General features: G+C 39.1%; 1 protein-coding gene and 2 pseudogenes across 8 annotated transcripts in view; 1 reads left to right on the forward strand and 2 right to left on the reverse strand.

Annotated features, from left to right (window-relative positions):
• Cnot6 (CCR4-NOT transcription complex, subunit 6) overlaps nucleotides 1-25,838 on the reverse strand; it is a 41,905-nt gene that overhangs the window by 4,214 nt on the left and 11,853 nt on the right. For 3 of the 7 annotated variants that reach the window (NM_001290741.2, XM_006531942.2, XM_006531941.4), the window contains 9 exons: nucleotides 13,455-13,641; nucleotides 11,137-11,222; nucleotides 9,538-9,642; nucleotides 9,377-9,445; nucleotides 7,415-7,572; nucleotides 6,329-6,483; nucleotides 5,431-5,585; nucleotides 4,211-4,441; nucleotides 1,590-1,792 (listed from right to left, as the gene is read on the reverse strand). In NM_001290741.2, the coding sequence (NP_001277670.1) occupies nucleotides 1,590-1,792; nucleotides 4,211-4,441; nucleotides 5,431-5,585; nucleotides 6,329-6,483; nucleotides 7,415-7,572; nucleotides 9,377-9,445; nucleotides 9,538-9,642; nucleotides 11,137-11,222; nucleotides 13,455-13,641 (1,349 nt within the window). Of the gene's footprint in view, nucleotides 1-1,589; nucleotides 1,793-4,210; nucleotides 4,442-5,430; nucleotides 5,586-6,328; nucleotides 6,484-7,414; nucleotides 7,588-9,376; nucleotides 9,446-9,537; nucleotides 9,643-11,136; nucleotides 11,223-13,454; nucleotides 13,642-25,838 lie in introns of all 7 variants that reach the window. The other 4 variants (NM_001363357.1, XM_017314214.2, NM_212484.2 and 1 more) reach the window with 4 other exon arrangements.
• Gm12191 (predicted gene 12191) lies at nucleotides 2,910-3,433 on the reverse strand (annotated as a pseudogene). The gene has a single exon (NR_028101.1). The product of NR_028101.1 is annotated as a predicted gene 12191 (transcript).
• On the forward strand, nucleotides 22,135-22,703 carry Gm12192 (predicted gene 12192; annotated as a pseudogene).

Consider the following 25,838-nt stretch of genomic DNA (forward strand, 5'->3'; position numbering starts at 1 on the left):
TCACCCCTTCACCTCCAATACTGTTCTTTTCCCTTTCTAATGTTAAAGTATAGGGACATACTCATTTATATTGTTGAGACTGACTATTGAATGTCCCCCACAAAGGTCCAGATGTTAAAGGCTTGGTACCCCAGGCAGTGCTGCTGGGAGATGCCAAGAACCTTCAGGGAGGTCTGTAGGTCACTAGAAATACACTGTCAAATAGGATTATGAGACCCTAACTCTCCTCTTCCTTTTTCCATTTTTTTCTTACTGGCAACCGAGGTGAGCAATTTGCTCTGTCAGATGTTCTCACTATGACACTCTCCCAATACAGAGGCCCACAGCAACAGTACAACTTGATTATGTACAAAAAACTTCAAAAATAAGAGCTAAAATAAACCTTACAACCCCAAGCGTTTTGTCACAGTAACAGGAAGTTACCTGATCCAAGGTCCGCTTTTTACACGAGTGTGCTGCTGCACACTTGTAATGCCATCACTTAGGAAGCTAAGAGGAGGAAGAATCTGAGGCAACTGTGGGCTGTGTAGTGTGACCCTGCCTCAAACAAAAACAAGATGTCTTTCCCACTCCATCAGAGCTGCCCAAGTGCAGACCTATGTCCATTTTGTGTATCTTCAGCACTGCTAGGTAACACAGCACACAGGAGTGAATATGCCGGTTTGGGGGCTCGCCTCCATTAACTTCACCCTCCTCTCATGTGCTCAGCTAAGGACAGTAAAGCATATTCAAGTGTTTTTTTCCCATCTCAGTTAAACAAACAAACAAACAAAACAAAACAAAAATGTCTTGTCTACTTTGGTCACCAAGCTTGTCTTCCCAATAACCACCCGCCTGTGAGTATAAACCTCCACCACCTAAGTGATGATCACTGAGACAGGTGTCCTTGCTGCAAGCCATTAGCTGTGTAAGAGAGCAACTGTGTAACAGAACACATAGCATGCTTTAGAAACCAAGACTAGGGGCAAGCTTAAGAACACTTGCCTAGTAAACATGAGACCCTGCATTCAATTCCCTGCACAGAACACACACACACACAACTTCTGTAAGGATAGCAAGATGGTTCAGTGGGTAAAGGCACTTGTTGCTAAGCCTGACAAGCTAAATTCAATCCCCAGGGGACCATATAATGGAGAGAACCAACTCCTCCAAGCTGCCCTCTGACATCAACACAAGCACGGTGGCAGCATGAGCACCCTCCCCAGAAACACACACACACACACACACACACACACACACACACACACACACACAATGTTTAAAAGTGGCTACGGTAATCCACCTTTTGGCATTCAAAGGCATTTCAGGTAAAGTGACAGAAGGACACAAAGTACATACTAGAGTATCTGGCTTTTAGTGACCAGTATTTAAGAAATAAATGTCAAAAAGAGCAAAGAATAACCAAGGGCTGCTTTGCAGCCACATTTCACCTGACTTTTTACTCTGGAAACCATTCTACTAGGTTATCTAGAAAGACTGACACCAATCTCGTCCTTCTTGCTGCTCAGCTCCAGTCAGAGCATACACTGGTGTTTAAGACTTAAGAAGTTACAAAACATGCTGATAAAAATGAGGCTGTGAAAGCTCACCTTGAAATCAAATGTATAATTGGTGTAAGGCATCAGGCCATTCTCATAGGCACTCTTTAACTTGAAACCATGAGTGATCCTTCCATTGGTCATCCCATTCTTCCCATTGCAGCTGAAGTTTGTGAGACTTTCATTGTACCTCAGTTCCTTGAAGTCTTTATGATTTGTTTCTACCCCACCAGTGCTCAAATACTCTACAACACCTAGACAAACAGAAATGCACTGACATTTGTCAAATATACCACACAGAAAACAAATTCTTAATTTGTCATGATCTGTCCAAATTCATCCTTATGAAATTATAATACCCAAATATTTTACATTTTAGTTTGTTTAAAACTATCTGACAAATAGATGTGTCTTCCCAAATCCTTCTATGGTTAAATCAAACAGATGACTAGAATATTCCTGCTTAACTTCAGACTTAAGAGAAGATCACAATCGAAATAGTATACAGGTTCCCTCATGTCCTCAACTATCCACAGGACTATGCAACCTGACTCGGGGTTTTATGTGTCATCTTTTTTTTTAAAAAAAAGATTTATTTATTATATCTAAGTACACTATAGCTGTCTTCAGACGCACCAGAAAAGGGTGTCAGATCTCATTACAGATGGTTGTGAGCCACCATGTGGTTGCTGGGATTTGAACTCAAGACCTTTGGAAGAGCTATCAGTGCTCTTAACCATTGAGCCACCTCTCCAGCCCTTTATGTGTCATCTTATTATCCCACCAAACTGTGGAACAGAATGTCATCAAGTTAAAGAGCAAGTTCACTATTTTCTTAAACTCTTAATCATAAAGTAGGCTCTACAAACATATTTTAACCTTCCCATTCCTCATTCCCTCCAATACTTTGCAACTAGAGTGTGGAGCAGCATATGGAGCTGTAAGAATGCCCACTCTTAAGCAGCAAGGATCCCAGACTGCTTGAGGACTTGATGGCACAGGGCTAAAGGACTAGAGTTCTCAGGCACTTTTTGTTGCCCATGAAAACAAAATTTAAGTTTCTTCCTCATGGCTCTGTTAATTAATAATAAAAATAATGTATTATCGTACTTGACAACTATTAATATGGTGGTGTATAGTTACACATGCATACTGTCCGATGAGAATATGAACAGAGCTGGAACACAGTGAACTGTCTAGTTTGCTACTAAAAGGAACCAGGCTTATTCTCGGTGCTACTTATCCATAGGAAGTATTAATAAGATCAAGCTTGCAGAGTCCTACTTGATGACAAAAATCAAGATCAAGGGTCTTGTTCTTTTTTGTTGTATCATATAAAACAAAGATATCTTTATGATAAAAGGTCTTAATTTCTTTTTTTTTTTTTTTAAGGTCTTAATTTCTTTTTTTTTTTTTCAAAAGGAGCTCTGGCAAAGTTTTATTAAAGGAAAACTTTCTTGTTTACTTCTCACCAGTCTGTTCTGGCATGCTTCTAATAATATCAGAATCACCTGGGTCAATGATAGCCAGTGTGCATACTCTGTAGTATTTTCCACACGCTGTGCCCAGTTCAATATTATTGCCACTGTAGTGATGGACCCCAGTTTTAGCCAACATGGCATAGTACTCTATTTCAGATTTCCTCAAAGCTGGACAGTTGTTGGCAAGGATAACCAACTTCGCTTTGCCTTGTCTGATCATCTTCAGAGTCTGTTTGTAGCCCAGCACGTACTTCCCACTTTTCATAACAAGTTGGAGCCTAGAGTTGATCGACTCCAGAGACTTTTTCGTCTTCTTTGCGGCCACCATCTTCCTGCCTTAGGTGCGGGACAACCCCCAACCAACACCAGCCGCCAAGATGGCCGGGGAGCAAGAAAGGAAGGAGCTCCCCAAGGTCTTAATTTCTAAGATGTACTTTTTATACAAGTCATCAGAAGAAACAAAATTTGGGATTCTGTAAGTTAATCAAATATAACTGTGGTCATAGTTTACCACCAGCTAGAATCCCAAAGAAGTTATCTTTACAGCTTCTAAAGAGTCTGGATTATAAATGTCTCCGGGAAATTAAAACAAAACATGTTTCTAACAAGCCATTTCAAGTCATCAGCCTGGAATCTGGGGGTATGGTGACACGTCTCCTGTGGTTGTACCTACTTAGAAAGATTTCTTGAGTTTAAAAACCAGCCTCAAAAAAAAGGGGTGGGGTGGGGAGTGAGGAATCAGGAAGGGGAGATCACAGAGAGAATGAGCAACACCTATCATCACTTCCACAGGTTTCTATACTACTACTTCAGAATGGTCTTTTCCCTGTTGCCCATCTTATAGAAAAAAAATTGTAAAACCTGTACACAGCTGCCACTACAAAATGAATTTTCCTTTAGACTAAATTCTGAATTATCAAAAAACAAACAAACAAACAATACGTAACAGGGCTGCTGAGATGGCTCAGCAGGTGAAGGTGCTTGTCCCAAAAGCCTGATCACCCGAGTTCTACCTTCAGAGCCCGTGAGGTGGTGGATGGCAGGATTAACTACATAAAGCTGTTCCTTGATCCTTATGAAAACCTGGACACACACATGCACTTGTGCACAGATATGCACATAGGTTCTTTATAAAAAAAAAATCTGTAAATCAAAAAGTAGCCATTCCATAGAAAATATTACTTTTCTCACCAGAGTCTGGCAAAGAATTCAGATCTGCACATAACACAAGAGGAATAGTTCCACATTCTCCCAATACACTGGATTTGAGGCTCCGAGAGGCTTTATCAATAATATTCTTCACTTCTGAGAGGAACATCATAGTTTGTACCAACTTCACGTCTGAGTACTCAGGGTCCCAATGCATATGAGCATTAGCCACGAGAATAAGTTGTTTTTCTGTTCCCAGATGTGGTTTTCCAGCTATATTAGATAAAAATAAAACAGACATAACCTGCTCATTGGTCTACAGCTTCTTACAGTGTCTGAAAACAACTGAAACTTCAGAAGATAATCTAACGTATCTAACAATTTCCTACCCAATCACTGAATCTGATACACAACAAAGCTAAGAACTGATTTCTACATTAGTTTGATACTTCCAGCACTAAAGCCTACCTAGATAGAGACAGCTCATGCCAGCTATTTTTTGAAGTACTAAATCCAGTCTCTCATATTAAATCTAAATTCTCTTAGATATGTACTTTTTACCAGTTATAAATTCTTTGGCCTGTTTATTTCCTCAGAACTGGAGAATGAACACAGATCTTGTGTAGACTCTGCAAATACTAGCATTGGGACATGATCCTCAGTCACTAGGTGTTATCTTTAAATTAAATATCCCAAATTCCACAACAACGAATGGAGAAGAATTCAGATCTGTCCATTCCACAAGCAGAATTTGAGACTCTAAGAGGCTTTATCAATATTCTTCACTTCTGAGAGGAACATCACAGTTTGTAGCAACTTCAGTGATGGAAGTTTCAGTTGTCAGCATATACAACCCTCTTAACTTTTAGAAGTAGTCAACCTTCCCCAAACTCACGACCCTTAGCAGAATTACTGACTCATAAAAAGTTAGCTTTACCAAGCACCCTTGCTGATAAGAAACCATGGGCGCATATGAATTCTTGCCCCTGAGCAGCTGTGTCAATTACTATCTACCTCAGTGTCTTAAAACATCTTTGTTTGTTATGCCTTCTCAAGTTTATGATTTTTCGGGGCAACAAATTTCTCATCTGTTAGCCTTGTGATAGAGAAAATGATATATGTACTTAGAAAAGACAAATAGTCAGGTGTTGGACCAGCCTATTAAACACACTGAGATTTCTGTTTTGAAGGTATCTAATTGGAACTATTAAATTTGGGAAGACGGGAGTGTCAATTTTACAGGCAGTGAAGCCATCACTCACATGACATTTCAATCAATTCCTTTCGAAGTTCTAGCAGTACTGCAACTCCAATGTTATCCTTTGTCATGACTCTGTTCAACATGGCTTCAGACCCTTCTGAATTCGCCATTGCTAGCTGATTAAATTCAACTGTGTGTTTCTGAACCAAAGTGAATCTGAAACAAAGCATAAACATGGGATCGGGAGTAAGACATTAGCTCTGAGGGAAGAGTCTTTCTCTAAAACTTTATTACCAGATACAAAAATCACTTCAGTCACATTGTGGAAAATTCTCCACAGTACCAAGCTCCCCAAATTCACTTCAGGCTGTTTCCAGTCTAACCTGGCTTGTTTTGTATTACTGGGATTGCATTCACCGTGCATGTTAGGCAGATTCTCTAACACCGGTGTATATCCCCAGACTCTAAACGCTGACGTATATTCCTAGATCTGAAGACTTGCATTCAGTTTGTTACTGATCTACAGACAAGACCTGGAAATACCTTTACAACTTAGTACAGTATAGCTGGTCATCTTTACCATCACTGCTGAAATATTTCATCTCATAATTTTTAAACAATTATTTTCCAAAACTTAGCTTTCCAAGAAGGAAGATTACATGGGAAATATTTCAATTAACAGCAGAATAAAATCCCTAGGAAACCACCCAAAGAAACAGCAGTTCTCTCAATATGCCCCCAAAACAAGTTATTTCAAAAACAAACAAACAAACAAACAAACAAACAAAAGAACAAGACCCTTTATTTTTAAATAGTCATGTTTTCGTCAATAACATTTTCTTTTCTCTTTTCTTTTCTTTTCTTTTCTCTTATTTATCAATAAATTGCTACACCCTTAGCCCCACCCTGCAAATACTGAGGACATTATCCTACTTTTTAAGAAATCAGCTTAGGCTTACTTTTCCGTCTTGAAGAATATTGCACAGCCATCAACATGCTTTCGTTCTTGTTCAGACATAGTCCGAGCTCGAGACTTTGGACTAAAGAATCCATTATAGCCACGTTCTTTCAGTTCTACCAGAAAAAAACTGTAATACTGCTCTGTTTCAACTTCCTGAAAAATCATAACCGGCAAAGTTACTTCAAAGATAAAGATCTGTCCTATACACCCCGTATGTATAGCCTGAAGTAATATTTTTCAACAGACCAAGTTATAGATTAAAGAATGGAACATCTCCAAAATGTAATTTATCTAAAACCAATCTTAAAACTTTACTGTACCAGTTGCCAATGCTAGTTCTTTACAGTCTAGATAGATGGCTCAGTGGTTTAGAACACTGACTGCTCTTCCAGAGGTCCTGAGTTCAATTCCCAGCAACCACATGGTGGCTCATGACCATCTGTAATGGGATCTGATGCCCTCTTCTGGTGTGTCTGAAGACAGTGAAAGTGTACTCATATATATAAAATAAACAAATAAATAGTTTTTTTAAAAAGTGAAAGACATGTTCACCTACACATGTATATTCATGTCTTAGAGCTGATGGAACAAGGACCACACAAGAAGAAACTACAGATGTCACAGATTGTAATTCTAGACCCAGAAAAAGAAAGCAAACTGACCAAGACTGTATTACTTACTCTAAGATTTGGGCAAAAAAGCCTAGTGACTGTGCAGACAGTCCAATCTTTTCCCACTTCACCATAATTTTCCAGTAACAGTGCTGGTAAAGTGAGAATATATCCAGACAATGGCACAACTTCAGTAACTTTGCCACCCAATTCAAATGCAGTACAAAGGAGGGAAGGTACTACCAAAGTTTAAAACCTAACTGAACCCATTTGTTTTATCTGACACCACAGAAGGATGCACAGCAGGACAGTTGACTTTTCTCAGAACCACCCAAACCAGAAAAAGCCAGGATTTTAAGGGCCGCTGAAGCTGGCATTTCAAATATATCAGAATGTATTCAAGTGTAATTGCTTCTTATTTTGTCTTGGTTTGGAGGGTCGTGTAACTTAAAAGAGTCTTCTATATGTCTTACCTGAAGACTTATAATATCAGCATTGCAGCTCAAAATTTCTTGAATAATGGCCTTTTTCCTGTAGTCCCAATTAAGTGCCCATGATGGACAGTAGCCGTATAACTGCCGGGTCGCATATTTATCACAAAGAACATTATAGCACATGACAGAAAACAAGGCTGTAGGAAAGATAACTTATTCACACACGTGGCAGAAAAAAACAACCATAATTATTTCAGCAATAGTCCTCACTATGTTAAGTCAGACTTAACCACTCAACATACAGTCACTGAAAAGCTATTACTTAAGAAAAATAAATGATGTAAAGAAAGATGAACCAAACAGGATACAATGTGCTTCTTATCTATAGAACCTAAAACAGGACAAACCAAGACTTCTTATTTCTTCTATGCCACTAACTGTAAATGCAGAATACAGAAACTTGACAAGCAGTTTCCTTAACAGGCTGCCCAATTTTCTTTTCCCGATAGACTAACTGCAGACTAGCTTGGAGACAGTATGTGAGTTTGGCTTCAGAACACTAAAATAGAATGAGTAATAACAGCAAATCACAGAAGTTACTTCTGGCTTCTTGGGGCAGGCAAAAGTCTTTCATTATAATCTATAGAACAGCACTCTCTTAGACACATAGACTAAGAAATATTTTATTTCTAAGAAAATTTTGTCTTGGCTACAGGAGGAATGGCAATGGTAGACTAGGCTGACACAGGGCTACAACAAAAGCCCAAACAATTTAACTATCTATGAAGCAAAATAATGCAAAGTACCATGAAACAAAGTAGCCCGTGTCTTAATCCCATGCACAAGGTCAGGCATATCATCAGCCAAATGCTGTTTGTTAAACATACTCTTGAGAACTAAACTCTTCCCATAAAACTTAGGTTAAAGAGATTAAAGGCCATCAGCTCAATTTTTTTTCTCTCAAGTAAGAAAGCTATCTTTTATTTTCCCTACTATTAAGTACCTTTAGAACCATCAGCACATGGAAACCTCCAATGTAGAAAGATGTGAATCTGACTGATACAAAAGGTCAAGTGCCGGAGGTGGCTAAAGTTTTCTCTTATAGGGGCTGACTTGGTCAGGTACCGTGGGATATTTAGCTGTGTCCCTGACTTCAATCCTATTTCTCCATATTGTATTTCTCCCAGTTTTGACAATCAGAATTGCCAAGTAATGCTGAGGGTCCTGTTCCCCAATTGGTTCTTGATCAATCTATAAAGATGCTAGCAGCCAATGGCTGGGCAGAAGAGGCAGGGCTTCCAGTTACCCACAGGCAGGCTAGCAGTGGCCAGAAGAGGAAAGGCATTCAGGATTCATCATGTTTCGGTAGGACAAAGAGCCACCAGCTATGTGAGATCTTGGGTGGAGTGGCCATTGGCCCCTTCCCCAACTGAGCCTGGGATAGCAAGCAGGAGACTAGAAACATAACTAAGTTGAGAGCAAATTTAGGGTGCTGAGCAAGGAGTAAATAACTGGGCAACTAAGTTGAGGGAAGAATTAGAGGTGTTGAACTGGGAGTAAAGCTAAGGGCATGTTAGCTGCGAGAGGCTTAAAAGTGTCCGGCCACTGAGCTAAAAAAAGCACAGTTAAAAATAAGCTTGTGTGTGTGTGTGTGTGTGTGTGTGTGTGTGCGTGTGCGCGTGCGTGCGCGCGCGTATGTGTGTGTGTGTCTTTCATCTGCTGACCCAGGGTGGCTCCTGGAGTATGCACATGTGTCCATCCAGGAATACATAGCAGTGTAGCAAAAACTCTACACATGTCCTCCAAAGAGAAATTGCTTCCTGGTTAAGAAGCAATGCATTACAGAATTAAATCTTTATCATTATTTCCCGAATCTAATCAACTTATAAAAACCTTTAAATCAACCTTAAATATTGTTCATAATCTGGAGCATTGTCAAAAATACTTTTAGGTTTATCAAAATCTGATAAAAAATTATTTTTAAAAAACAGGGCTACCAACCTGTTGGCCTTGTTCTGTCTGGTTCTTGTAACATGATCCAAGATCTTGGAGGTGGTTGTTCTGTTGAAACTGGGTATATATGTATATAGAAAAAATAATAATAATTAGGTGATATCCTTACATGTTTTCCTAATAAAAAGTCTAAACAAACAGCCACTTACTTCTTTTTGCAGTACCTGACAAATTATCGAGCAAGTAGTTCAGTAGCCTTCTTGTTCCATCTGGCTCCAGACAGAGGTTCAATATATCCTGGGTAAGTGGATTTCCTGGGGAAAATTTAAGTAGGTAAACTAAGATAATAAAGTGTTTCAAACTTAGAAAACTAAGAAAATATAATCACCTAACACCACAAAAAATACTATTACAACAATGTTACACTATAGTTCCTAATAACTTAACAAATAAAAATGTCACTTTTGAAAATTATATATATATATATAAAAAAAAAAACTTTGCACTTTAAAAAAAGATTTATTGGGCTGGTGAGATGGCTCAGTGGGTAAGAGCACCCGACTGCTCTTGTGAAGGTCCAGAGTTCAAATCCCAGCAACCACATGGTGGCTCACAACCATCCGTAACAAGATCTGACGCCCTCTTCTGGAGTGTCTGAAGATAGCTACAGTGTACTTACATATAATGAATAAATAAAATCTTTAAAAAAAAAAAAAATTTGTAAAAAAAGATTTATTTTGTGTTTTCTGTGGACGGGTGTTTCCCCTGCACTTATATCTGGGCATCACATGCATGCCTGGTACCTTTGGAGGCCAGGAAAATGGGGTTGGATCCCCTGGGACTGCAGTTACAGGCTGTGTGTGAGGGGCCATGTGGGTGCTGAGAATTGAACCTGAAAGAAGAGCCAGTACTCTTAACCACTGAGCCATGTCTCCAGCCTCAAATTTTGCACTGTACACAAAAGTTCATAAAGATTATTAATGGACTGTTAATAAAGAAGTGCTTTGTACTGATTCTGAACTGGAAGAATATACAAGAGAGGCTTTCTCTGACATGCAATGGACTTGAACCATTTACAAAGTTGATGGCTGCTAAAAATTATTACATATGCACAAGTATTTTTATTTGTTGAACAGTTTTATGATACAGTAAATGAGCTTCTGAGAACATTACCGGACCCTATAATTATCTTTCAGAAGTATGAAAGTAACTCTTCGGGACTTTACCCAGAAGCCTTTGCTTTAGGTGACAGCTCTCTGCCCACACCTGCCCAGACTGATGAAGAACCAATCACATTACAGAACATGCCCACGTCTTGACACCCTTTAAAAATCGAACTTTTGACTCCTTCTGGCCTAAGCCACTTCATAATAGTTCCCACTGCCTTTCTCCTTCCCACTTCTAATACTAAGTACCTATAAGTCAACTTCTTTTTTAAATAGAAACCCTCAAAAACGTAATTTTTAGTATCAGGGCCAAATCAAATATTTCTATTTACTGGGGGAATTTTCTTTCTTATTTTATGGGAACTGTATGCTGATTATAGGAAACATATATAAACATAAAGGAAAAGTTGTTTATGACACGATGAGAAAGCATAGCAAAAGTAACGCAGCACCAAGCCGAAGCAAAGAAAGCAGACAGGACAGGAGCCAAAGGACCCAAAGACAGGGGTTGCCTGAGGGTGACAGTGACAGGAACCCACCCACAACACAGGCAGAGCAATGAAGCCCAGGACAGCACTGCCACCCAAGCATACCATAGCTTCTTTTAAACTGTAAGAAAAAAAAAAAAAAATGAAATCCTACCTTTCAGGCTTAAAGTCTGCAACTGAAACAGTTTTCCCAGCTCAAAAGGTAGAACTCGTAACTGGTTGTAATTTAAATGGAGCTCCCTATAGATAATAAAAATTCCAGGAAGTCAGAAGACACGTTAATTAATCTTAACAGAAAAATCAACAATATTTTCTAGGAAAATCTGTACCTAAGAATGACAGAGTTTTACACATCATATTCCAATATCTAGCCTTGGCTTTCCTCAAACTCTATATAGTTAAAAATAAACAACAGAACTGCCACAGACAACACTTTTGGTAAAATACAGGGGGAAAAAATTACCATAAAATAAATAGCCAGGCGTGGTGGCGCACACCTTTAATCCCAGCACTTGGGAGGCAGAGGCAAGCAGATTTCTGAGTTCGAGGCCAGCCTGGTCTACAGAGTGAGTTCCAGGACAGCCAGGGCTACACAGAGAAACCCTGTGTCAAAAACCAAAAAAGTCTGATGAAAGCTTTAATTTTTACAAGTTACTGAATGCATGGATACTTCATTATAGGCAGCCTCAGGGCTCGGAACCCACACGAAATAAAACGGAAAAAGAGAGCAAGCCCATCCAGCCCCACTGCCCAACGGCGGAGGCGATGTGACTGCTGCTGTGCATCTCTGCATCACGGCTTTGCCATGATCTAATGAATCATGAATCTAATGAGGTAGTCTTTCCTTTAGGTTTATTTCTTGTCAAGTTTTTGGTTACAGCAACAATAAAAGCAGTTAACACACAGCCACTGTGAAAACTGCTGAGTGAGCTTAACAACGGCTGCAGTTATATTTACCAAACTTACAAGACTTTCAGTTTAAAAGTAAAAACTATATAAGCAAGAGGTTATTTTAATGTTTCTTACAACCACATTAACATTTCACAGGAATCTTCAAGGAAAAAAAAAGTCAACCAAACACTGAACATCGCCTGAGACATTGTCGCTTCCCTGTTGTTCATACTTTTGTTTATCTAATCACAGTTTCAATGGGAATGATCTCTACCATCTCTGTCTCTGGATACAAATCTTGGTTACTTCTTTGGATAGGAAAAACAAGATCTGAGTAGCGGGTTTCTTTCTCACACACACTAAGCAGAAAGAAGGTTCTGTACACCAGTTTGTTTCCAAGGATTCAAAAGTCATAGTAAGTCTGGCAGTGGTGGCGCACACCTTTAGTACCAGCACTCAGGAAGCAGAGGCAGGGAGATCTCTGTGAGTTCAAGGCCAGCCTGGTCTACAGAGCAAGTTCCAGGACAGCCAGGGCTACACAGAAAAACCTTGTCTCAAAACAGAAACAAAACAAAGAAATCAAACTAGCAAAAAAGTCATAGTAAATACTCAGTAACTGAGCCAAGTAAAGCTGTACTGAGACTGATAAGAACGTCTGTACGTATTTACTCCTTATAATAAAAGGTAGCAGAGAAGCCATGGAAACCACCATGCTCTGAGCCGGTACACTGGGTTTGGATTTATACAGATCTTCAAACAAAACCTTCAAAAGATTTTTTTTTTAAAGAAAAAAGAATTATTTATTTTATGTATACAAGCACACTGTAGTTGTCCTCAGACAGACCAGAAGAGGACATCAGATCCCATTACAGAAAGTTGTGAGCCACCATGTGGCTGCGGGAATTGAACCCAGAACCTCTAGAAGAATAGTCACTGCTCTAAACCACTGAGCCATCTCTCCAGCCCCTCAAAGGTTTAAAAAACAAAACAAAACAAAACAAAGAAGAAAAGCAGCAATTATCATTTGCTGAATCTTCACGCTGGACCAGGTGCGTTGCTTTTTACTCACCATTGCCAACATCCCTAACCTCTGGCTAAGAAGCTTGTTCAAGATCACTTAGTTTACATATGGCAAATTTAATCTCTCAAAGGAACTGCATCACTATACATTCTACCCATAAGACTACAGGCTTCCAAGCACAGTAACCAAGTCTAGCTTTGTTCATGCCAAAGCTTTCCTACTATGGACCCATATGAGTAAATATGTCTGTGTGGGCCACAGATAAGGACATTAAACAACAGTGCCTTAGAGTTGTTTATCTCTATACTGTTTACAATTTTTTGATTCAAAAATAAAATATGTAACAAAATATATAACATCCTAATAAAAAACTAAGCAATGGACCCACCTGACTTTTATCTCTGGACAGTCAATTCTTACCAAAAAACTTTAAAAAAACAAAACTAAACCTCAAAGCCATGCCTCCTTTCCTCAATTATAAAATGGCTTAATTTCCTAACTATATATTTGCTCCCTTTTGTTTCAGAGGAACCTAAAAGTCCAATACTGAATCTTCATACCTGAGTGATACCATGTTTCCGAGTTCTGCCGGTAAACTCTGGATTTGATTATGGGACAGGTCCAGATATACCAGATTGTGAAGCTTGGCAATGTCTGAAGGAATACAGGACAGGGAATTGTCACTCAGATGCAAAGCTGTCAAGTGAGTGAGTGACCACAAAGATGAGCTTAAGCTTCTTACTTTTCCTGCAAGACAAAAAAGGGGGAAGGGGAAGGGTTAGATAGAGCGGCTGCCAAAATTGGTTCCATGAGTAAATAAATGTCAGATGGTTTAATTAGGTACTTAAATTACTATTTTAAACGGTTTGAGAAGGCTTAACAAGATTTTTATCCATTCTAGAACAATTCACAATGCACTAAATGATTAACTCTAATTAGCAGAATGAAGCTAAAATTTAAACTTTTAAAGCAAAGTATCAATACTTGAAACTATTTTCATTTTAAGAGCACACTGGAAAAAATATCCTTTAAATGACCTCAGGTATGATAAACAAAACTATGAATAATCTAAAGCAATAAATCTAGAATTTGGATACTATAAAAGATCTGCCTTTATGTAACACAAAATTACATAATGTCTGAAAACTGTTCATCCTATACACAAGAAAATAAAAATTTTACCTTTAAAAAAGAGGAAGCTAAGATATTCTCAGATTAGTTGAGATTAGGGGTAAATTATTCAAGTAATAACTGCATCATATAAGACAACAATATCTGTGTCATGTTGGAGCCTTTGAGGCTGTGAAGCCCAGTGTAGTGGTACAAACCTTTAATTCTCGCACTGGGAGTCAAAAGCAAGCTGCTCTTCTGGGAGTTCCAGACCAGCTTGGTCTACACAGTGAGAGCTTATCTCCCAAAACAAACCCAACCCCCAAAAAAGAGAGCAACAAAACAACAACAAAGCCAAAGCAACAATAAAAAAGAAAATCTGTACTATTAATATACAAGTGAAAATATCTGCCCTGAAACATTTCAGAGACCTAGCCAAGCACTAGACACAGTGTTCAGTAACTAAAAAATACAGCCTTCTTTCAATACAGTATTGAATCTATACTTAGGAATTCCTTGATTAAGGTCAATAGTTTCTACAATACATACAAACTTTCTCTATAATCTCCTCAATGGTTCAGGCATAGTTTGAGAGAGAATGAAACAAACAGGTGAAGTGGAAATATACCAGTCTTTGAGCACTGATTACATCCCGATGGCTGAAAACACAACCCCAAGGACTTTCACTTCTAGTCAGGATGGGGTAAGAAAGCCTGAATTTGTTATCCTACAGAAGACACCAACCAGGGTAGCAGTTACCCAGGAGGCATGGGAAACAAACATGGTGGTCTCTACAGTTTTCTCAGTTTACTTGCTGGGTAGTATTTGCAAAAAAATAAACAGGGCAGGGGGCAATCCCAGTTAGAGCAAGTAAGCTCCTGAGCTCTGGGGACTGACACTGTGGTGGCAGGAATTCAAAAACCAGTTCAGAGGAGAGAAATGGGCAGAACAGTCTGGATATGGAGGTTTCCCTTAACCACTGAATGTGACAAACAAACTGCCGGAGCCAGAGGAGGCCATGCTGTTCCCAAATGCTGATGGGAGAACAAAATCCTTTCAACTCAGAGGGCACAGGGTCAACATCAACTCCAGGCTAATAGCTGCTCTGGTCGTACCTAGAAAGCTTAAGATCAAACCTCAAAAGAGTCAGACAGTTTTCCAGTACCTTCACTGCACCCCTGAACAATGCCCAAGCTTAGCCGGAGGACTCTTCCAACATGCATCCCCCGAAGAAAAGCCTCAGCTTCTGGCACCAGAGACACAATCAGCAAGCACGGAAATCAGCAGGAAAGCAAAAATTCATGTAGCAAAAAATTAACCAAAACTAAGACAAGTAACAACTATGCTGAGATAGAAATGACAGCTCAAACACTAAAACTGAACCTGTAGAATTTTGCATTTACATCAAGATGCAGAACAGCAGGAGTGGGGTGGGGGGAGGGCCAAGATGAGACTAACAGTATACTAGACACTGAAGAAAATTGCTGGATTAGAAAGCAGGACAAGAAAAAACTAGACAAAAAAAGGAAACACATTGGGAAAAAAAACCCATGGCACTTCAGTAATGTCTGGGACAACTTTTAACAATAGAAGCATCTATAATTGGAGATTCCAAATAGGGATGCTGGAAGCAGAAAAACAAATTAAGAAATAAGAGGTACAACTGGATAACCATATACAAAAGAATGAAGACAGGGTGCTGCCAAGATGGGTTAGCAGTTAAAAGCACTGGCTGCTCTTCCAGAGGACCACAGTTAAATTCCCAGCAACCATAAGGCAGCTCAGGACCATCAAGGACTCCAGTCCCAGAAAACCAGATGCTCTTTTCTGGCCTCTTTGAGCACAGACAATCTTGTGGCACACAGACATACACACAAGAATACCACTACACACAAAAATTTTTAAATGTTAAAAAAAAAAAAAAAGACACTGGGCCCTTACTTCACACTAGATACAAAACTGAAAAGCACAAGCAAAAACAACTGAATTGTACTTCATTAAAATTAAAGTCTTTTGAACTAGGCAGAAGTGGAAGCATGTATCTTTAATCCTAGAACTTAGGAGGCAGAGGCAGGAGGATCTCTGTGAGTTAAAGTCCAGCCTGGTCTACAGAAAGAGTTCTTAGATGGCCAGGGCTACACAAAGAAACCCTGTCTAGGAAGAAAAACCTTTTGCGCTTTAAAGGACAACATTAGAAAGGAAAAAGACAAACTCACAGAAAAGGAGAATATTTGGCAAATCAAAAATATGCAAAGTCATTTATATTCTTAAAACTCAGAGAGGCTGGGGGAGCTGGCTCAATGGGTAAAGCACTTAGCAGGCAAGTGTGAGGCCTGAATTCCAGTTCACAGAACTTCCATTAAAGACCAGACAGTGAGAGTGTAACCTCAGAGCTCTCAGGGAAAGTGAGCCAGGGACAAGAGAACCCTTCAAAGCTCTTAGAGACCTGCAGGCCTGGCAGATGTGGCAAAGAAACAAAGAGGCCCTAACTCAAACCAGGTAAATGGTGAGTACCGATACCCAAATTGTCCTCTGACTTCCACACAAGCATAGAGGCACTTATGTACTTATATTCACACGGGCACACACAATTTACAAAATAGAATTAGGAAAAGATCTGAGTACAACTGGAACAGGCTTTGTTTATAGTAATTAAGAGGCAGAGGCAACAGAACCACATGGCTGACACCAGCTTGGGCTATACAGTAACTTCCAGGCTACTCAGTGCTCCATAGTAAGATCTCATCTCAAAAACACTCAAAGAAGAAAAAAAAAAAAGAGAGAATACATATTTCTCCAAAGATGTACAAAAGGCCAATATCCATATGAAAAGAGACCTACAATCACTATCCATGAGGGAAATGGAAATGTAGCCCCCTCAAACCACAATGATGAGCTACTTTTCAAACCCATCTGGATCAATACAATCAGAAAGTATTATTAGTAAATAGAGAAACTCAAACCTTACATGTTGTTAGTGGAAGTGTAAAATGGCTCAGGTACTCACTCAATCAGCATGGCAGTTTCTTAAAAAGTTCAATCTAGAGTTAATGTATGATAGTTAACTCTTAGGTATATACACAACAGAAACTGAAATATAGGTCCAGATAAATGATTATAGAAGGTTTTAATACAGAAGTAGACACATCTCTGTGAGTTTGAGGCCAGCCAGGTCTATAGAGCAAGTCTAGGACAGCCAGGGCTACACAGAGAAATCCTGTCTCAAAAAACTTAGAAAACAAAAATAAAACAAAACCAAAAAACTCAAAACTGGAAATAATCTAGATGACTCAATGAATAATCTTCTATGACTCAATGAATGAATAGATGTGAATGTTCACTACCATAGAATATTATATGCATATCAGGTATGCGCTAGAACAAGGATCAACCATGAAAATATTCGCTCAGTGAAAAAGCTGGTGAATGCCCTTACACACAATGTCCAAAACAGCAAGAACCCACCAAAAAGGAAGAGTAATAGCTGTTGGAAAGGACGCTAAGGAGAAACAGAAAAAAGAATGTTAATAAGAACAGAGTTCCTTTTAGGAAATAATGGAAATGTTCTCAAACTGAGATCAACACTACAGAAATCTGTGACTACACAAGGTTGATGCATAAATTGTACTTCAAGCTGTTGTAAGAAAAAGAAAGGGAGCCTGGCATGGTGGCGCACGCCTTTAATCCCAGCACTCAGGAGGTAGAGGCAGGCGGATTTCTGAGTATGAGGCCAGCCTGGTCTACAAAGTGAGTTCCAGGACAGCCAGGGCTACACAAAGAAACCCTGTCTTGAAAAACCAGAAAGAAAAAAAAAAAAAAAAAAAAGAAAGAAAGAAGGAAGGAAGGAAGGAAGGAAGGAAGAAAGAAAGGGAGGCAGAAAAATGTTCCTTATGCAAAGAAAACTATAGAGTGTGATGGTTAGTCTTGGTTGTCAATTTGATGGAATTCAGGATCACCATGGAATCGAGTCTCTGGACAAGTCTCTGAAGGACTATCTAGATTAGGTTAGCTGAGGTGGGAAGTGGGTGGTACCATTCTATGTTTGGGGTCTCAGACTGGATAAAAAGGAACAGTGGGGCTAAGCATCACCAGCATCACAACCCTCTGCCTTTTGCCTGCTGAAGCAATGTAACCAACAACCTGTCCCCGCCTGACACTGTATGCTCCCTATCCTGAAAGACTGGGCTTTTTGAAACTGAGGGCCAAAACAAACCCTTCCTTCCTTTAGGTTGCCTCTGTCAGTGTCAGGTAGTTTGACATAGCAGAGAAATAGAACTAATACACCCACAAACACAAAAAGCTCAGTCACTCTACACAGAGGGAGGGACAAGCAGGAAGGGCAAGTTGGGAAGAAGGAAAGGGAGACTATGAATAAAAATGTCTTCATGAAGCCCATCACTCTGGACAATAAACACATACACTGATGATAAATGAAAGTTCATTATTTCTCTAACCAGACAAATAATTACTTTTAAAAACAACAACAAAAATTCCCATAAAAAAGAAAATGTATAAAGGCACACAGGTCAAATGGCTGAATCAGTACTCTACCAACTTCACTAGAGTCCAGCCCCACTGATGGATTCTTTTAGTGCACTGGTGGATTTGATTTCCTAGGATTTGCTAAGGATTTTATATATGTAAGCTGGAAACACAGACTCCATTTCAAAAAATTATAAACAAGTACTTTGATCTAGAAATTAAAGACGAATACTGCAAAAAAAATCAATGTAAACTCATTTTAATAAGACTAAAAAAGTCATACTATCTAACAGATGCAAATTTGAGCAGTATTTTGACAAAATACCCACTGTAGAGTCTTTAAATCAGTAAATTAAGAACTTGACCTTGAAAAAAGAGCTTATGAAACTCTTAGTGGTAAAGGGATACAAGGGCCCTCCAAAAATCAGGAACAAGGCAAGAGTATCCTCTTATTACTCCCACTTTACACGGTGGAGTTTTAGCCAGGACACTGGGAAGAGGGAATAAATATTTTGGAAGGTAGAAATAAAACTGCCCCATCCACCACTGTCATAATCATGTATGCAAAAATATTACTGAGTAAACGAAAATGCCACTATTAAGTGAGGTTTGAAAAGCTGTAGTAAGATCACCACCTTTAAAAAGCACTGTATTCCTGAACATCAATAATGAACAACTAGAAATACAAAGAATACAATTTATATTACGCAAATTATGAAAGTTAATAGTAAACCAGACCAAAAAAATACAACTTATATACAATACAGAAACTGTAAAATGGTGAGGAATGACATGTCCTAAGAATAGCTAAGTGAAGATATGTGAAGTGTACAGCAACTATAAAACTGATGATCACTAAAGAAAGAAACAACACAATGAAGCTGGAGGGCTAGTACTACCTGGCATCAGGGTCTATCATACACACACTATGGTGTGGACGCACCTTCTAAAAATCCTATGTTGGAAAATCAATCTTGGCAACAGTGTTGAGAAGCAAGACATGATGTAAGATGTATGAGTCACCAGTGTTCTGCCCATGTGTTATAATAGAAACCAATTTATGAAAGTTTAGTCTCTTTTCATCTTCTCTCTCACACACTCTCTTTTACCTCATGCTTTCATCTACGCTGGCCCTCACCCGATGCAGCCCTTGGACCTCACCTCCTCAGTCTCTAGAACAGTGGCTCTCAACCTGTGGGTCCTGATCCCTTAGAGGTGTTAAATGACCTTTCACAGGGGTCACCTAAGACCATTAAAAAAACCAAAACCCACAGGTAATTATATTACAATTCATAACAATAGCAAAATTACAGTTATGAAGTAGAAAATAATTTTATGGCTTGGGGGAGGGTGACTGGTCACCACAACATTAGGAGCTGTATTAAAAGGCCATAGCATTAGGAAGCCATAAAACAACTTTGAACTGTTTATAAATTATCTAGCCTGTGGTATAGCTTAAAAGGATTAAGACAATACAGAACTCTAAAATACTCTTTGTACAAGATTTAAACAAACACGTCAACAAAAAGGACAAACAGATGGCTAAGTCATACTGAAAGATGTTCAGTATCAGCAATAATTAAAAAAAAAAAAAAAGAAGAAGAAGAAGAAGAATTAAAGCCACAATTTGATAGCACTACAAGTCAGAGAGTAAGTCCTAAACATTCACTACATGCTACTGCCCTGGGGGTGGAGGCCAAAGTCACCTAGTAAAGCTGGGAGGGAGGGAGGGAGGGAGGGGGGAGGGAGGGAGGGAACTATTTCAAAACAGCTTTAAGAGCCTCATGTTTAAAACTACACTACCATTTGACAAAAGATATTTACCCCAGAGAAATAAAAGCTACACCCACAGCAACAGGACCATTTACAGTAGCCGTATTTGTCCCACACTGGAGGTGAGGATGAATCTCAGATGGCAAAGTACTTGCTTAATATGCATGCAGTCCTTCCTGGGTTTGATTCCCAGTACCAACACATACCAGGAGTATAGTGCACGCCTATGGAATGCCCCAGATAGAAGGACATGGAGACAGATCAGAAATTCAAAGTCATCCTTGGCTACATAGCAAGTTCAAGGTCAGCTGAGGACACCCAGAAAACATGTCTACCAGAAAAATAAAACAACAAAAACCATATTGAATGATTTTATTTATATAACTGCTATAAAACACCAATCTTGTATAGGATAAGAGAAGAGATGTAGCAATGGCACATTAACAAAGAGGGATCACAGGTTCTTTCTCAGGAAAGAGCACTAACAGGCACATCTACAGGTCAGAATAGATTGATTACATTATTACAATGTAAATAAATGCTGATTTTAAGAACTTATTTTTAATTATGTATAAGTGAGTGTATCTGTGTGGATAACACAGGTGCTGGCAGAGGCCAGAAAATGGTTTCCAATCCCCAGTGACAGGTGGTTTTTTTGAGCTACCTGATGTGGGTGCTAGGAAGTGAAACTGGGGGCCCCCTCAAGACTAGCATGTGCTTTTAACCACTCCCGCTCCTACGCATGCTGATTTCTGCATGTCAGTTATTCTCTGATCAAACTGTGACTACCTTGGTCTGGAAATGTCTAACATGCCACAGTTAAGCAGAAACTGTCCTCCAGGGTGATTTAGTGGCTTAAGATAGGCTGAAATTTAAGACTCTTATTCTAGTAAGTGAATTCATTCTAAAGTTCCCAGAATATTTTATTACTAAATATCAGGAGACAGGAAGAAATACTGCTCCCTGAAATCAAAGGGAGCTAAGGGATAATTAATGAACCTACCAAGAAACCAAAGCTTACACATCTAGAAAGATTCTGGGGGAAGAAAAATCTAAACATCTAGTTGACATAGTAGGCTAAAGAGGAGCACTACTGTCCAGTACTTCTCATACTTCTTTCATACCCCACCCCGCCCCACCCTACCCCAAGTCAGTCAGATATGTAAGAAGTCAACAAAAGACTGTTGTACCTAAAGCACACACACATTTCCAGCAGTTCAGTCAACAAACCCTAAAGGATTAGGCATAGTGAACCAAGAAATCAAAGCAACTAACTCATACATTTACAAGGATTTAGGAAAAAAGAAAGCCCACACATGACAAAGAATGTCCCTGTTAGCATATAGGATGCATTATTAACCAATTTTGTGGACTTAATCAAATAAAATAGAATGCCCTATTTATCATACAAACAAAAAGGCAAAATAACTAGTAGATATAGTAAGAATGTAAAACTAATGCAGAAAAAGATTAAGAAAACCATCAAACCACCCTAATTTATGTAAAAAAAAAAAAAAATCTCCAAAGTATCACATGTCAAAACTACAAATCCATATACCCCTTTAACTACTATACCCTTTATCTATGTGCCCTTAGATATTAGGGCAATATAAAATAATTATGGTATTGTTTGTCAAAAGAACCATTAAAAAAGAAAAAGTACCACTTAAAAAAAAAAAACCTCGCCTGCATGGTGGCGCACGCCTTTAATCCCAGCACTCGGGAGGCAGAGGCAGGCGGATTTCTGAGTTCGAGGCCAGCCTGGTCTACAAAGTGAGTTCCAGGACAGCCAGGGCTACACAGAAAAACCCTGCCTCGAAAAACCAAAACCAAAACCAAAACCAAAACAAACAAACAAAAAATCTCTTCTCGCTTCTTTCCAACCCCGCCTTGGACCCTGCAGCTGGCATGATACTGATGCCTAAGAAGAACCAGACTGCCATCTATGAACTCCTTTTTAAGGAAGCAGTGATGGTTGCCAAGAAAGATACCCATATACCTAAGACTCCAAGCTGTCAGATAAGAAACAGTCCAACCTTCATGTAATGAAGGCCATGCAGTCTCTCAAGTCTCAAGGCTACATGAAGGAGCAGTTTGCATGGAGACATTTCTATTGGTACCTTACAAACAAGAGCGTCTAGTGTCTCCGAGATCACCTTCACCTACTTCTGGAGATTGTGCCTGCCACCCTGAGCCACAATCACTCTAAGATTAGCAGGCCTTGGCCCAAAGATCCAGAGGGTAAGTTATCTGCAAGAGGAGAGAGAGGTAGACAAGGATACCTACAGAAGGAGTGCTGTGTCTCCTGGGGCTGACAAGAAAAGCTGAGACTGGGGTTGGCTCAGCAACTGAATTCCAGTTTAGAGATGGTTTTGGTAGTGGACATGATCAGCCATCTCAGTGAAACTGGAGATTATGTTGTATTGAGTAAGTGAACAAAAACAAAAACAAAAATCCCCACAGTAGTGAAATATACATATAACATAATTTTATATCAAAAAAGAGACATAGAACAACTTATTTGTCTATGTGTTTGCTGTGTAACACACTGAGGAGAACAGTGAAAAACAGACTTTTGTGGTGTACCTTTTAAAAAATAATTTTTGTGTGTTCCCTTTCCTAAACTGCCCTCAATCTCAGTTCTACTTGGCTTACATCACCATCTCAGTACACTGCTAGCCTAAGATGCTTTCTTTAATCCGCCAGGCTAGTAAAACCTTCTTAAAGACACTTCAAGCATTTCTGTTCTGTATTTATCACAGTTTCTTAACTACCTTGTCAGGGATTCCTATAGTTTGTAAAATTCTGGAAATCTTTACACATAATCACCTACTCATTGGTTCATAAAAACAAAGAATGAATGAATGGCGGTATGTAATTCCTAGCAAGCAAATGATGACTTAGAACTTCTCCTACGTTAGCCTGACCACTCTTAGCTTTTGGAAAATAAGCACTGGACGGATCGCAGGAAGCTCCTAAGGTGACTACATAATGAAAGCTACCTGATTCTCAAGCTAAACTTAATAATTATCCAAAAGAACTTCATATAATATCCTTCTAAAAATCATATAAAAATTGATTCAGAATTTTAGTCATGGTCTATTATTCTCCATAGAAAAGTAAATCTAAATAAGGCTTACTCAATAAACGCAAATGTTACAGAAGGCTTACAGGGCAAGAAGACACCTGCTTCAAAAATCTTTCAATGAGCACCAGTAAATTTCAATCCAAGGCTGTATCTCCTGGAAACTATGAGTGTGGCTCTGGTTAGTCCATTTCCTCTCACCTGTATAACACACTGAGAAGAATAGTGAAAAACAGACTTTTGTGGTGCACCTTTTAAAAAATAGTTTTTGTGTGGTATCTCAAAAGGCCTGGAACAAAAGTTGCTGAAAGCTCCAGGTGTCCCTCCAAGGCAGGCAGTCACAGTACTGCCCCATTCAAATGAGAACTAAAGAGATACACAGATAGGTAGGTTATTTGGCATCTTCAGGCAGAATTTTTTTGTATACATCAAATTTTAGATTTCTATAAAAAGTTTCATGGGTAGTGGGCATAAAATTCTACTGATTGCCAAGAAGCTATTGGCTTTTGATTGGTGCTGCGTGAGGGAAAATCAGTTTTCTTCAATGAAGTGACACTTGAACCAGAGTCTGGAATAAGCCTCACGTTCAGGCATAATTGGCCAATACACACTGGACTCCCTGTGTTTTGTTTGTTTGTTTTTGTTTTGTTGTATTCTAGAAAGAAAGAGAGAGAGAGAGAGAGAGAGAGAGAGAGAGAGAGAAAGAGGAAAAGGTTGACAAAAGAAAGTGGGAGGGGTGTGGGGAACACCCTACACCAAAGAGACATCATAATCACAGTACTTAAAACCAAAGGCACAAGAACTTAGCAATTGCCTCAGAAAACGGACATAGATAAAGAAGCAAGGACAGGAATGAGTGTAGTCTTAAGAGAAACTTAAGCAAGAAGAGACGGAGCATCCTACTGACAATGCAAACCATTAACGATAACTCTTCCTCCCACTTGGACTATCTTTCAAATTAGCACAAAATAAACGAGAGTCTAAAGAAGAGACCTGGGGGTTGGAGAGATGGCTCAGCGGTTAAGAGCACTGACTGCTCTTCTAGAGGTTCTGAGTTCAAATCCAGCAACCACATGGTGGCTCACAACCATCCGTAATGAGATCTGATGCCCTCTTCTGGGGTATCTGAAGACAGCTACAGTGTACTTACATATAATAAATAATTAAAAAAAAAGACCTATCGCCAGATTTTCAAAAGAACAAAACCAACAAGAAATCTGCATGTTTTAAGAATGAACAACACTGGAAAACCTAGGTAGTTAAAAACTTTTGACATTTAAAGGAATAGTATCAACATACAGTGAGACTTAGAACTAGAACACTTGAGTAAAGTTTATAAAACATAAAGACTTAAAAGTCATTCATGGGGGCTGGTGAGATGGCTCAGTGGGTAAGAGCACCCGACTGCTCTTCCGAAGGTCCGGAGTTCAAATCCCAGCAACCACATGGTGGCTCACAACCATCTGTAACAAGATCTGAAGCCCTCTTCTGGAGTGTCTGAAGACAGCTACAGTGTACTTACATTTATAAATCTTTAAAAAAAAAAAAAAAGTCATTCATTCTGTTTGATATGCCAATGACGAATAAGTGGAATTCAAATAAAAACACCACTATTTATATTTGCACTAAGATAAGGAGAGATACAAAGTTAGAAAAAGTATGAAATTCCATATAAAGAAATCAAGTAAGAACAAATAAGTGAAAAGACAGCCCATGTTCACAACTGAGACCCAATATTGCCAAAATGTCAGTTCTTCCCAATATACATATTTAATATAATACCAAATCCATTAAACTTTAAAAATGTCTGCACTTGGGGCTGGAGAGATGGCTCAGCAGTTAAGAGCACAGACTTCTCATGCAGAGGTCCTAAGTTCAGTTTCAAGCAACCATATGGTAGCTCACAACCATCTATGAGATCTGATGCCCTCTTCTGGCATACTCATATTAAATAAATAAATAAATAAATAAATCTTTAAAAAAAAAAAAGTCTGAACTCAACTGTCAAGAGAATGAGAAGACAAGCCACAAACTGGAAGAAAATATTTATAAAAGAAGAGGTTTGCTCTTGCTTATTGTTCTAGGGCAGTGGTCTCAACCTTCCAGGCTTCAACCCTTTAATACAGTCCCTCATGTTGTGGTGAACCCTGACCATACAATTACTTTAATTGTTATTTCACAACTATAATTTTTCTACTCCTATGAACCGTAATTTGGGAAACAGAGGTTTGCCAAAGGGGTTGCAACCCACAGGTTGAGAATGACTGTTCTGAGCACCATTCCAGTACAGAAGGAAAAGACATGGCAGCAGGCAGAAAAGGTGGCAAAACTCAGAAGCCAGCACAGCATCAACTTGTCAGAAAAACAGAATGGAGAGAAAATGGAACCAGACTAGATATGAAGCCTAAAGGAAGGCTCCACCTTCTAAAGTCTCAGAACTTTCACACCACTAGCTAGAGACCAAGTAGTCAAACACAGGAACCTAGAGGGGGAC

This window comes from Mus musculus, chromosome 11, assembly GCF_000001635.26.
Source record: "Mus musculus strain C57BL/6J chromosome 11, GRCm38.p6 C57BL/6J".
In the NCBI taxonomy this organism is placed as follows: domain Eukaryota; kingdom Metazoa; phylum Chordata; class Mammalia; order Rodentia; family Muridae; genus Mus; species Mus musculus.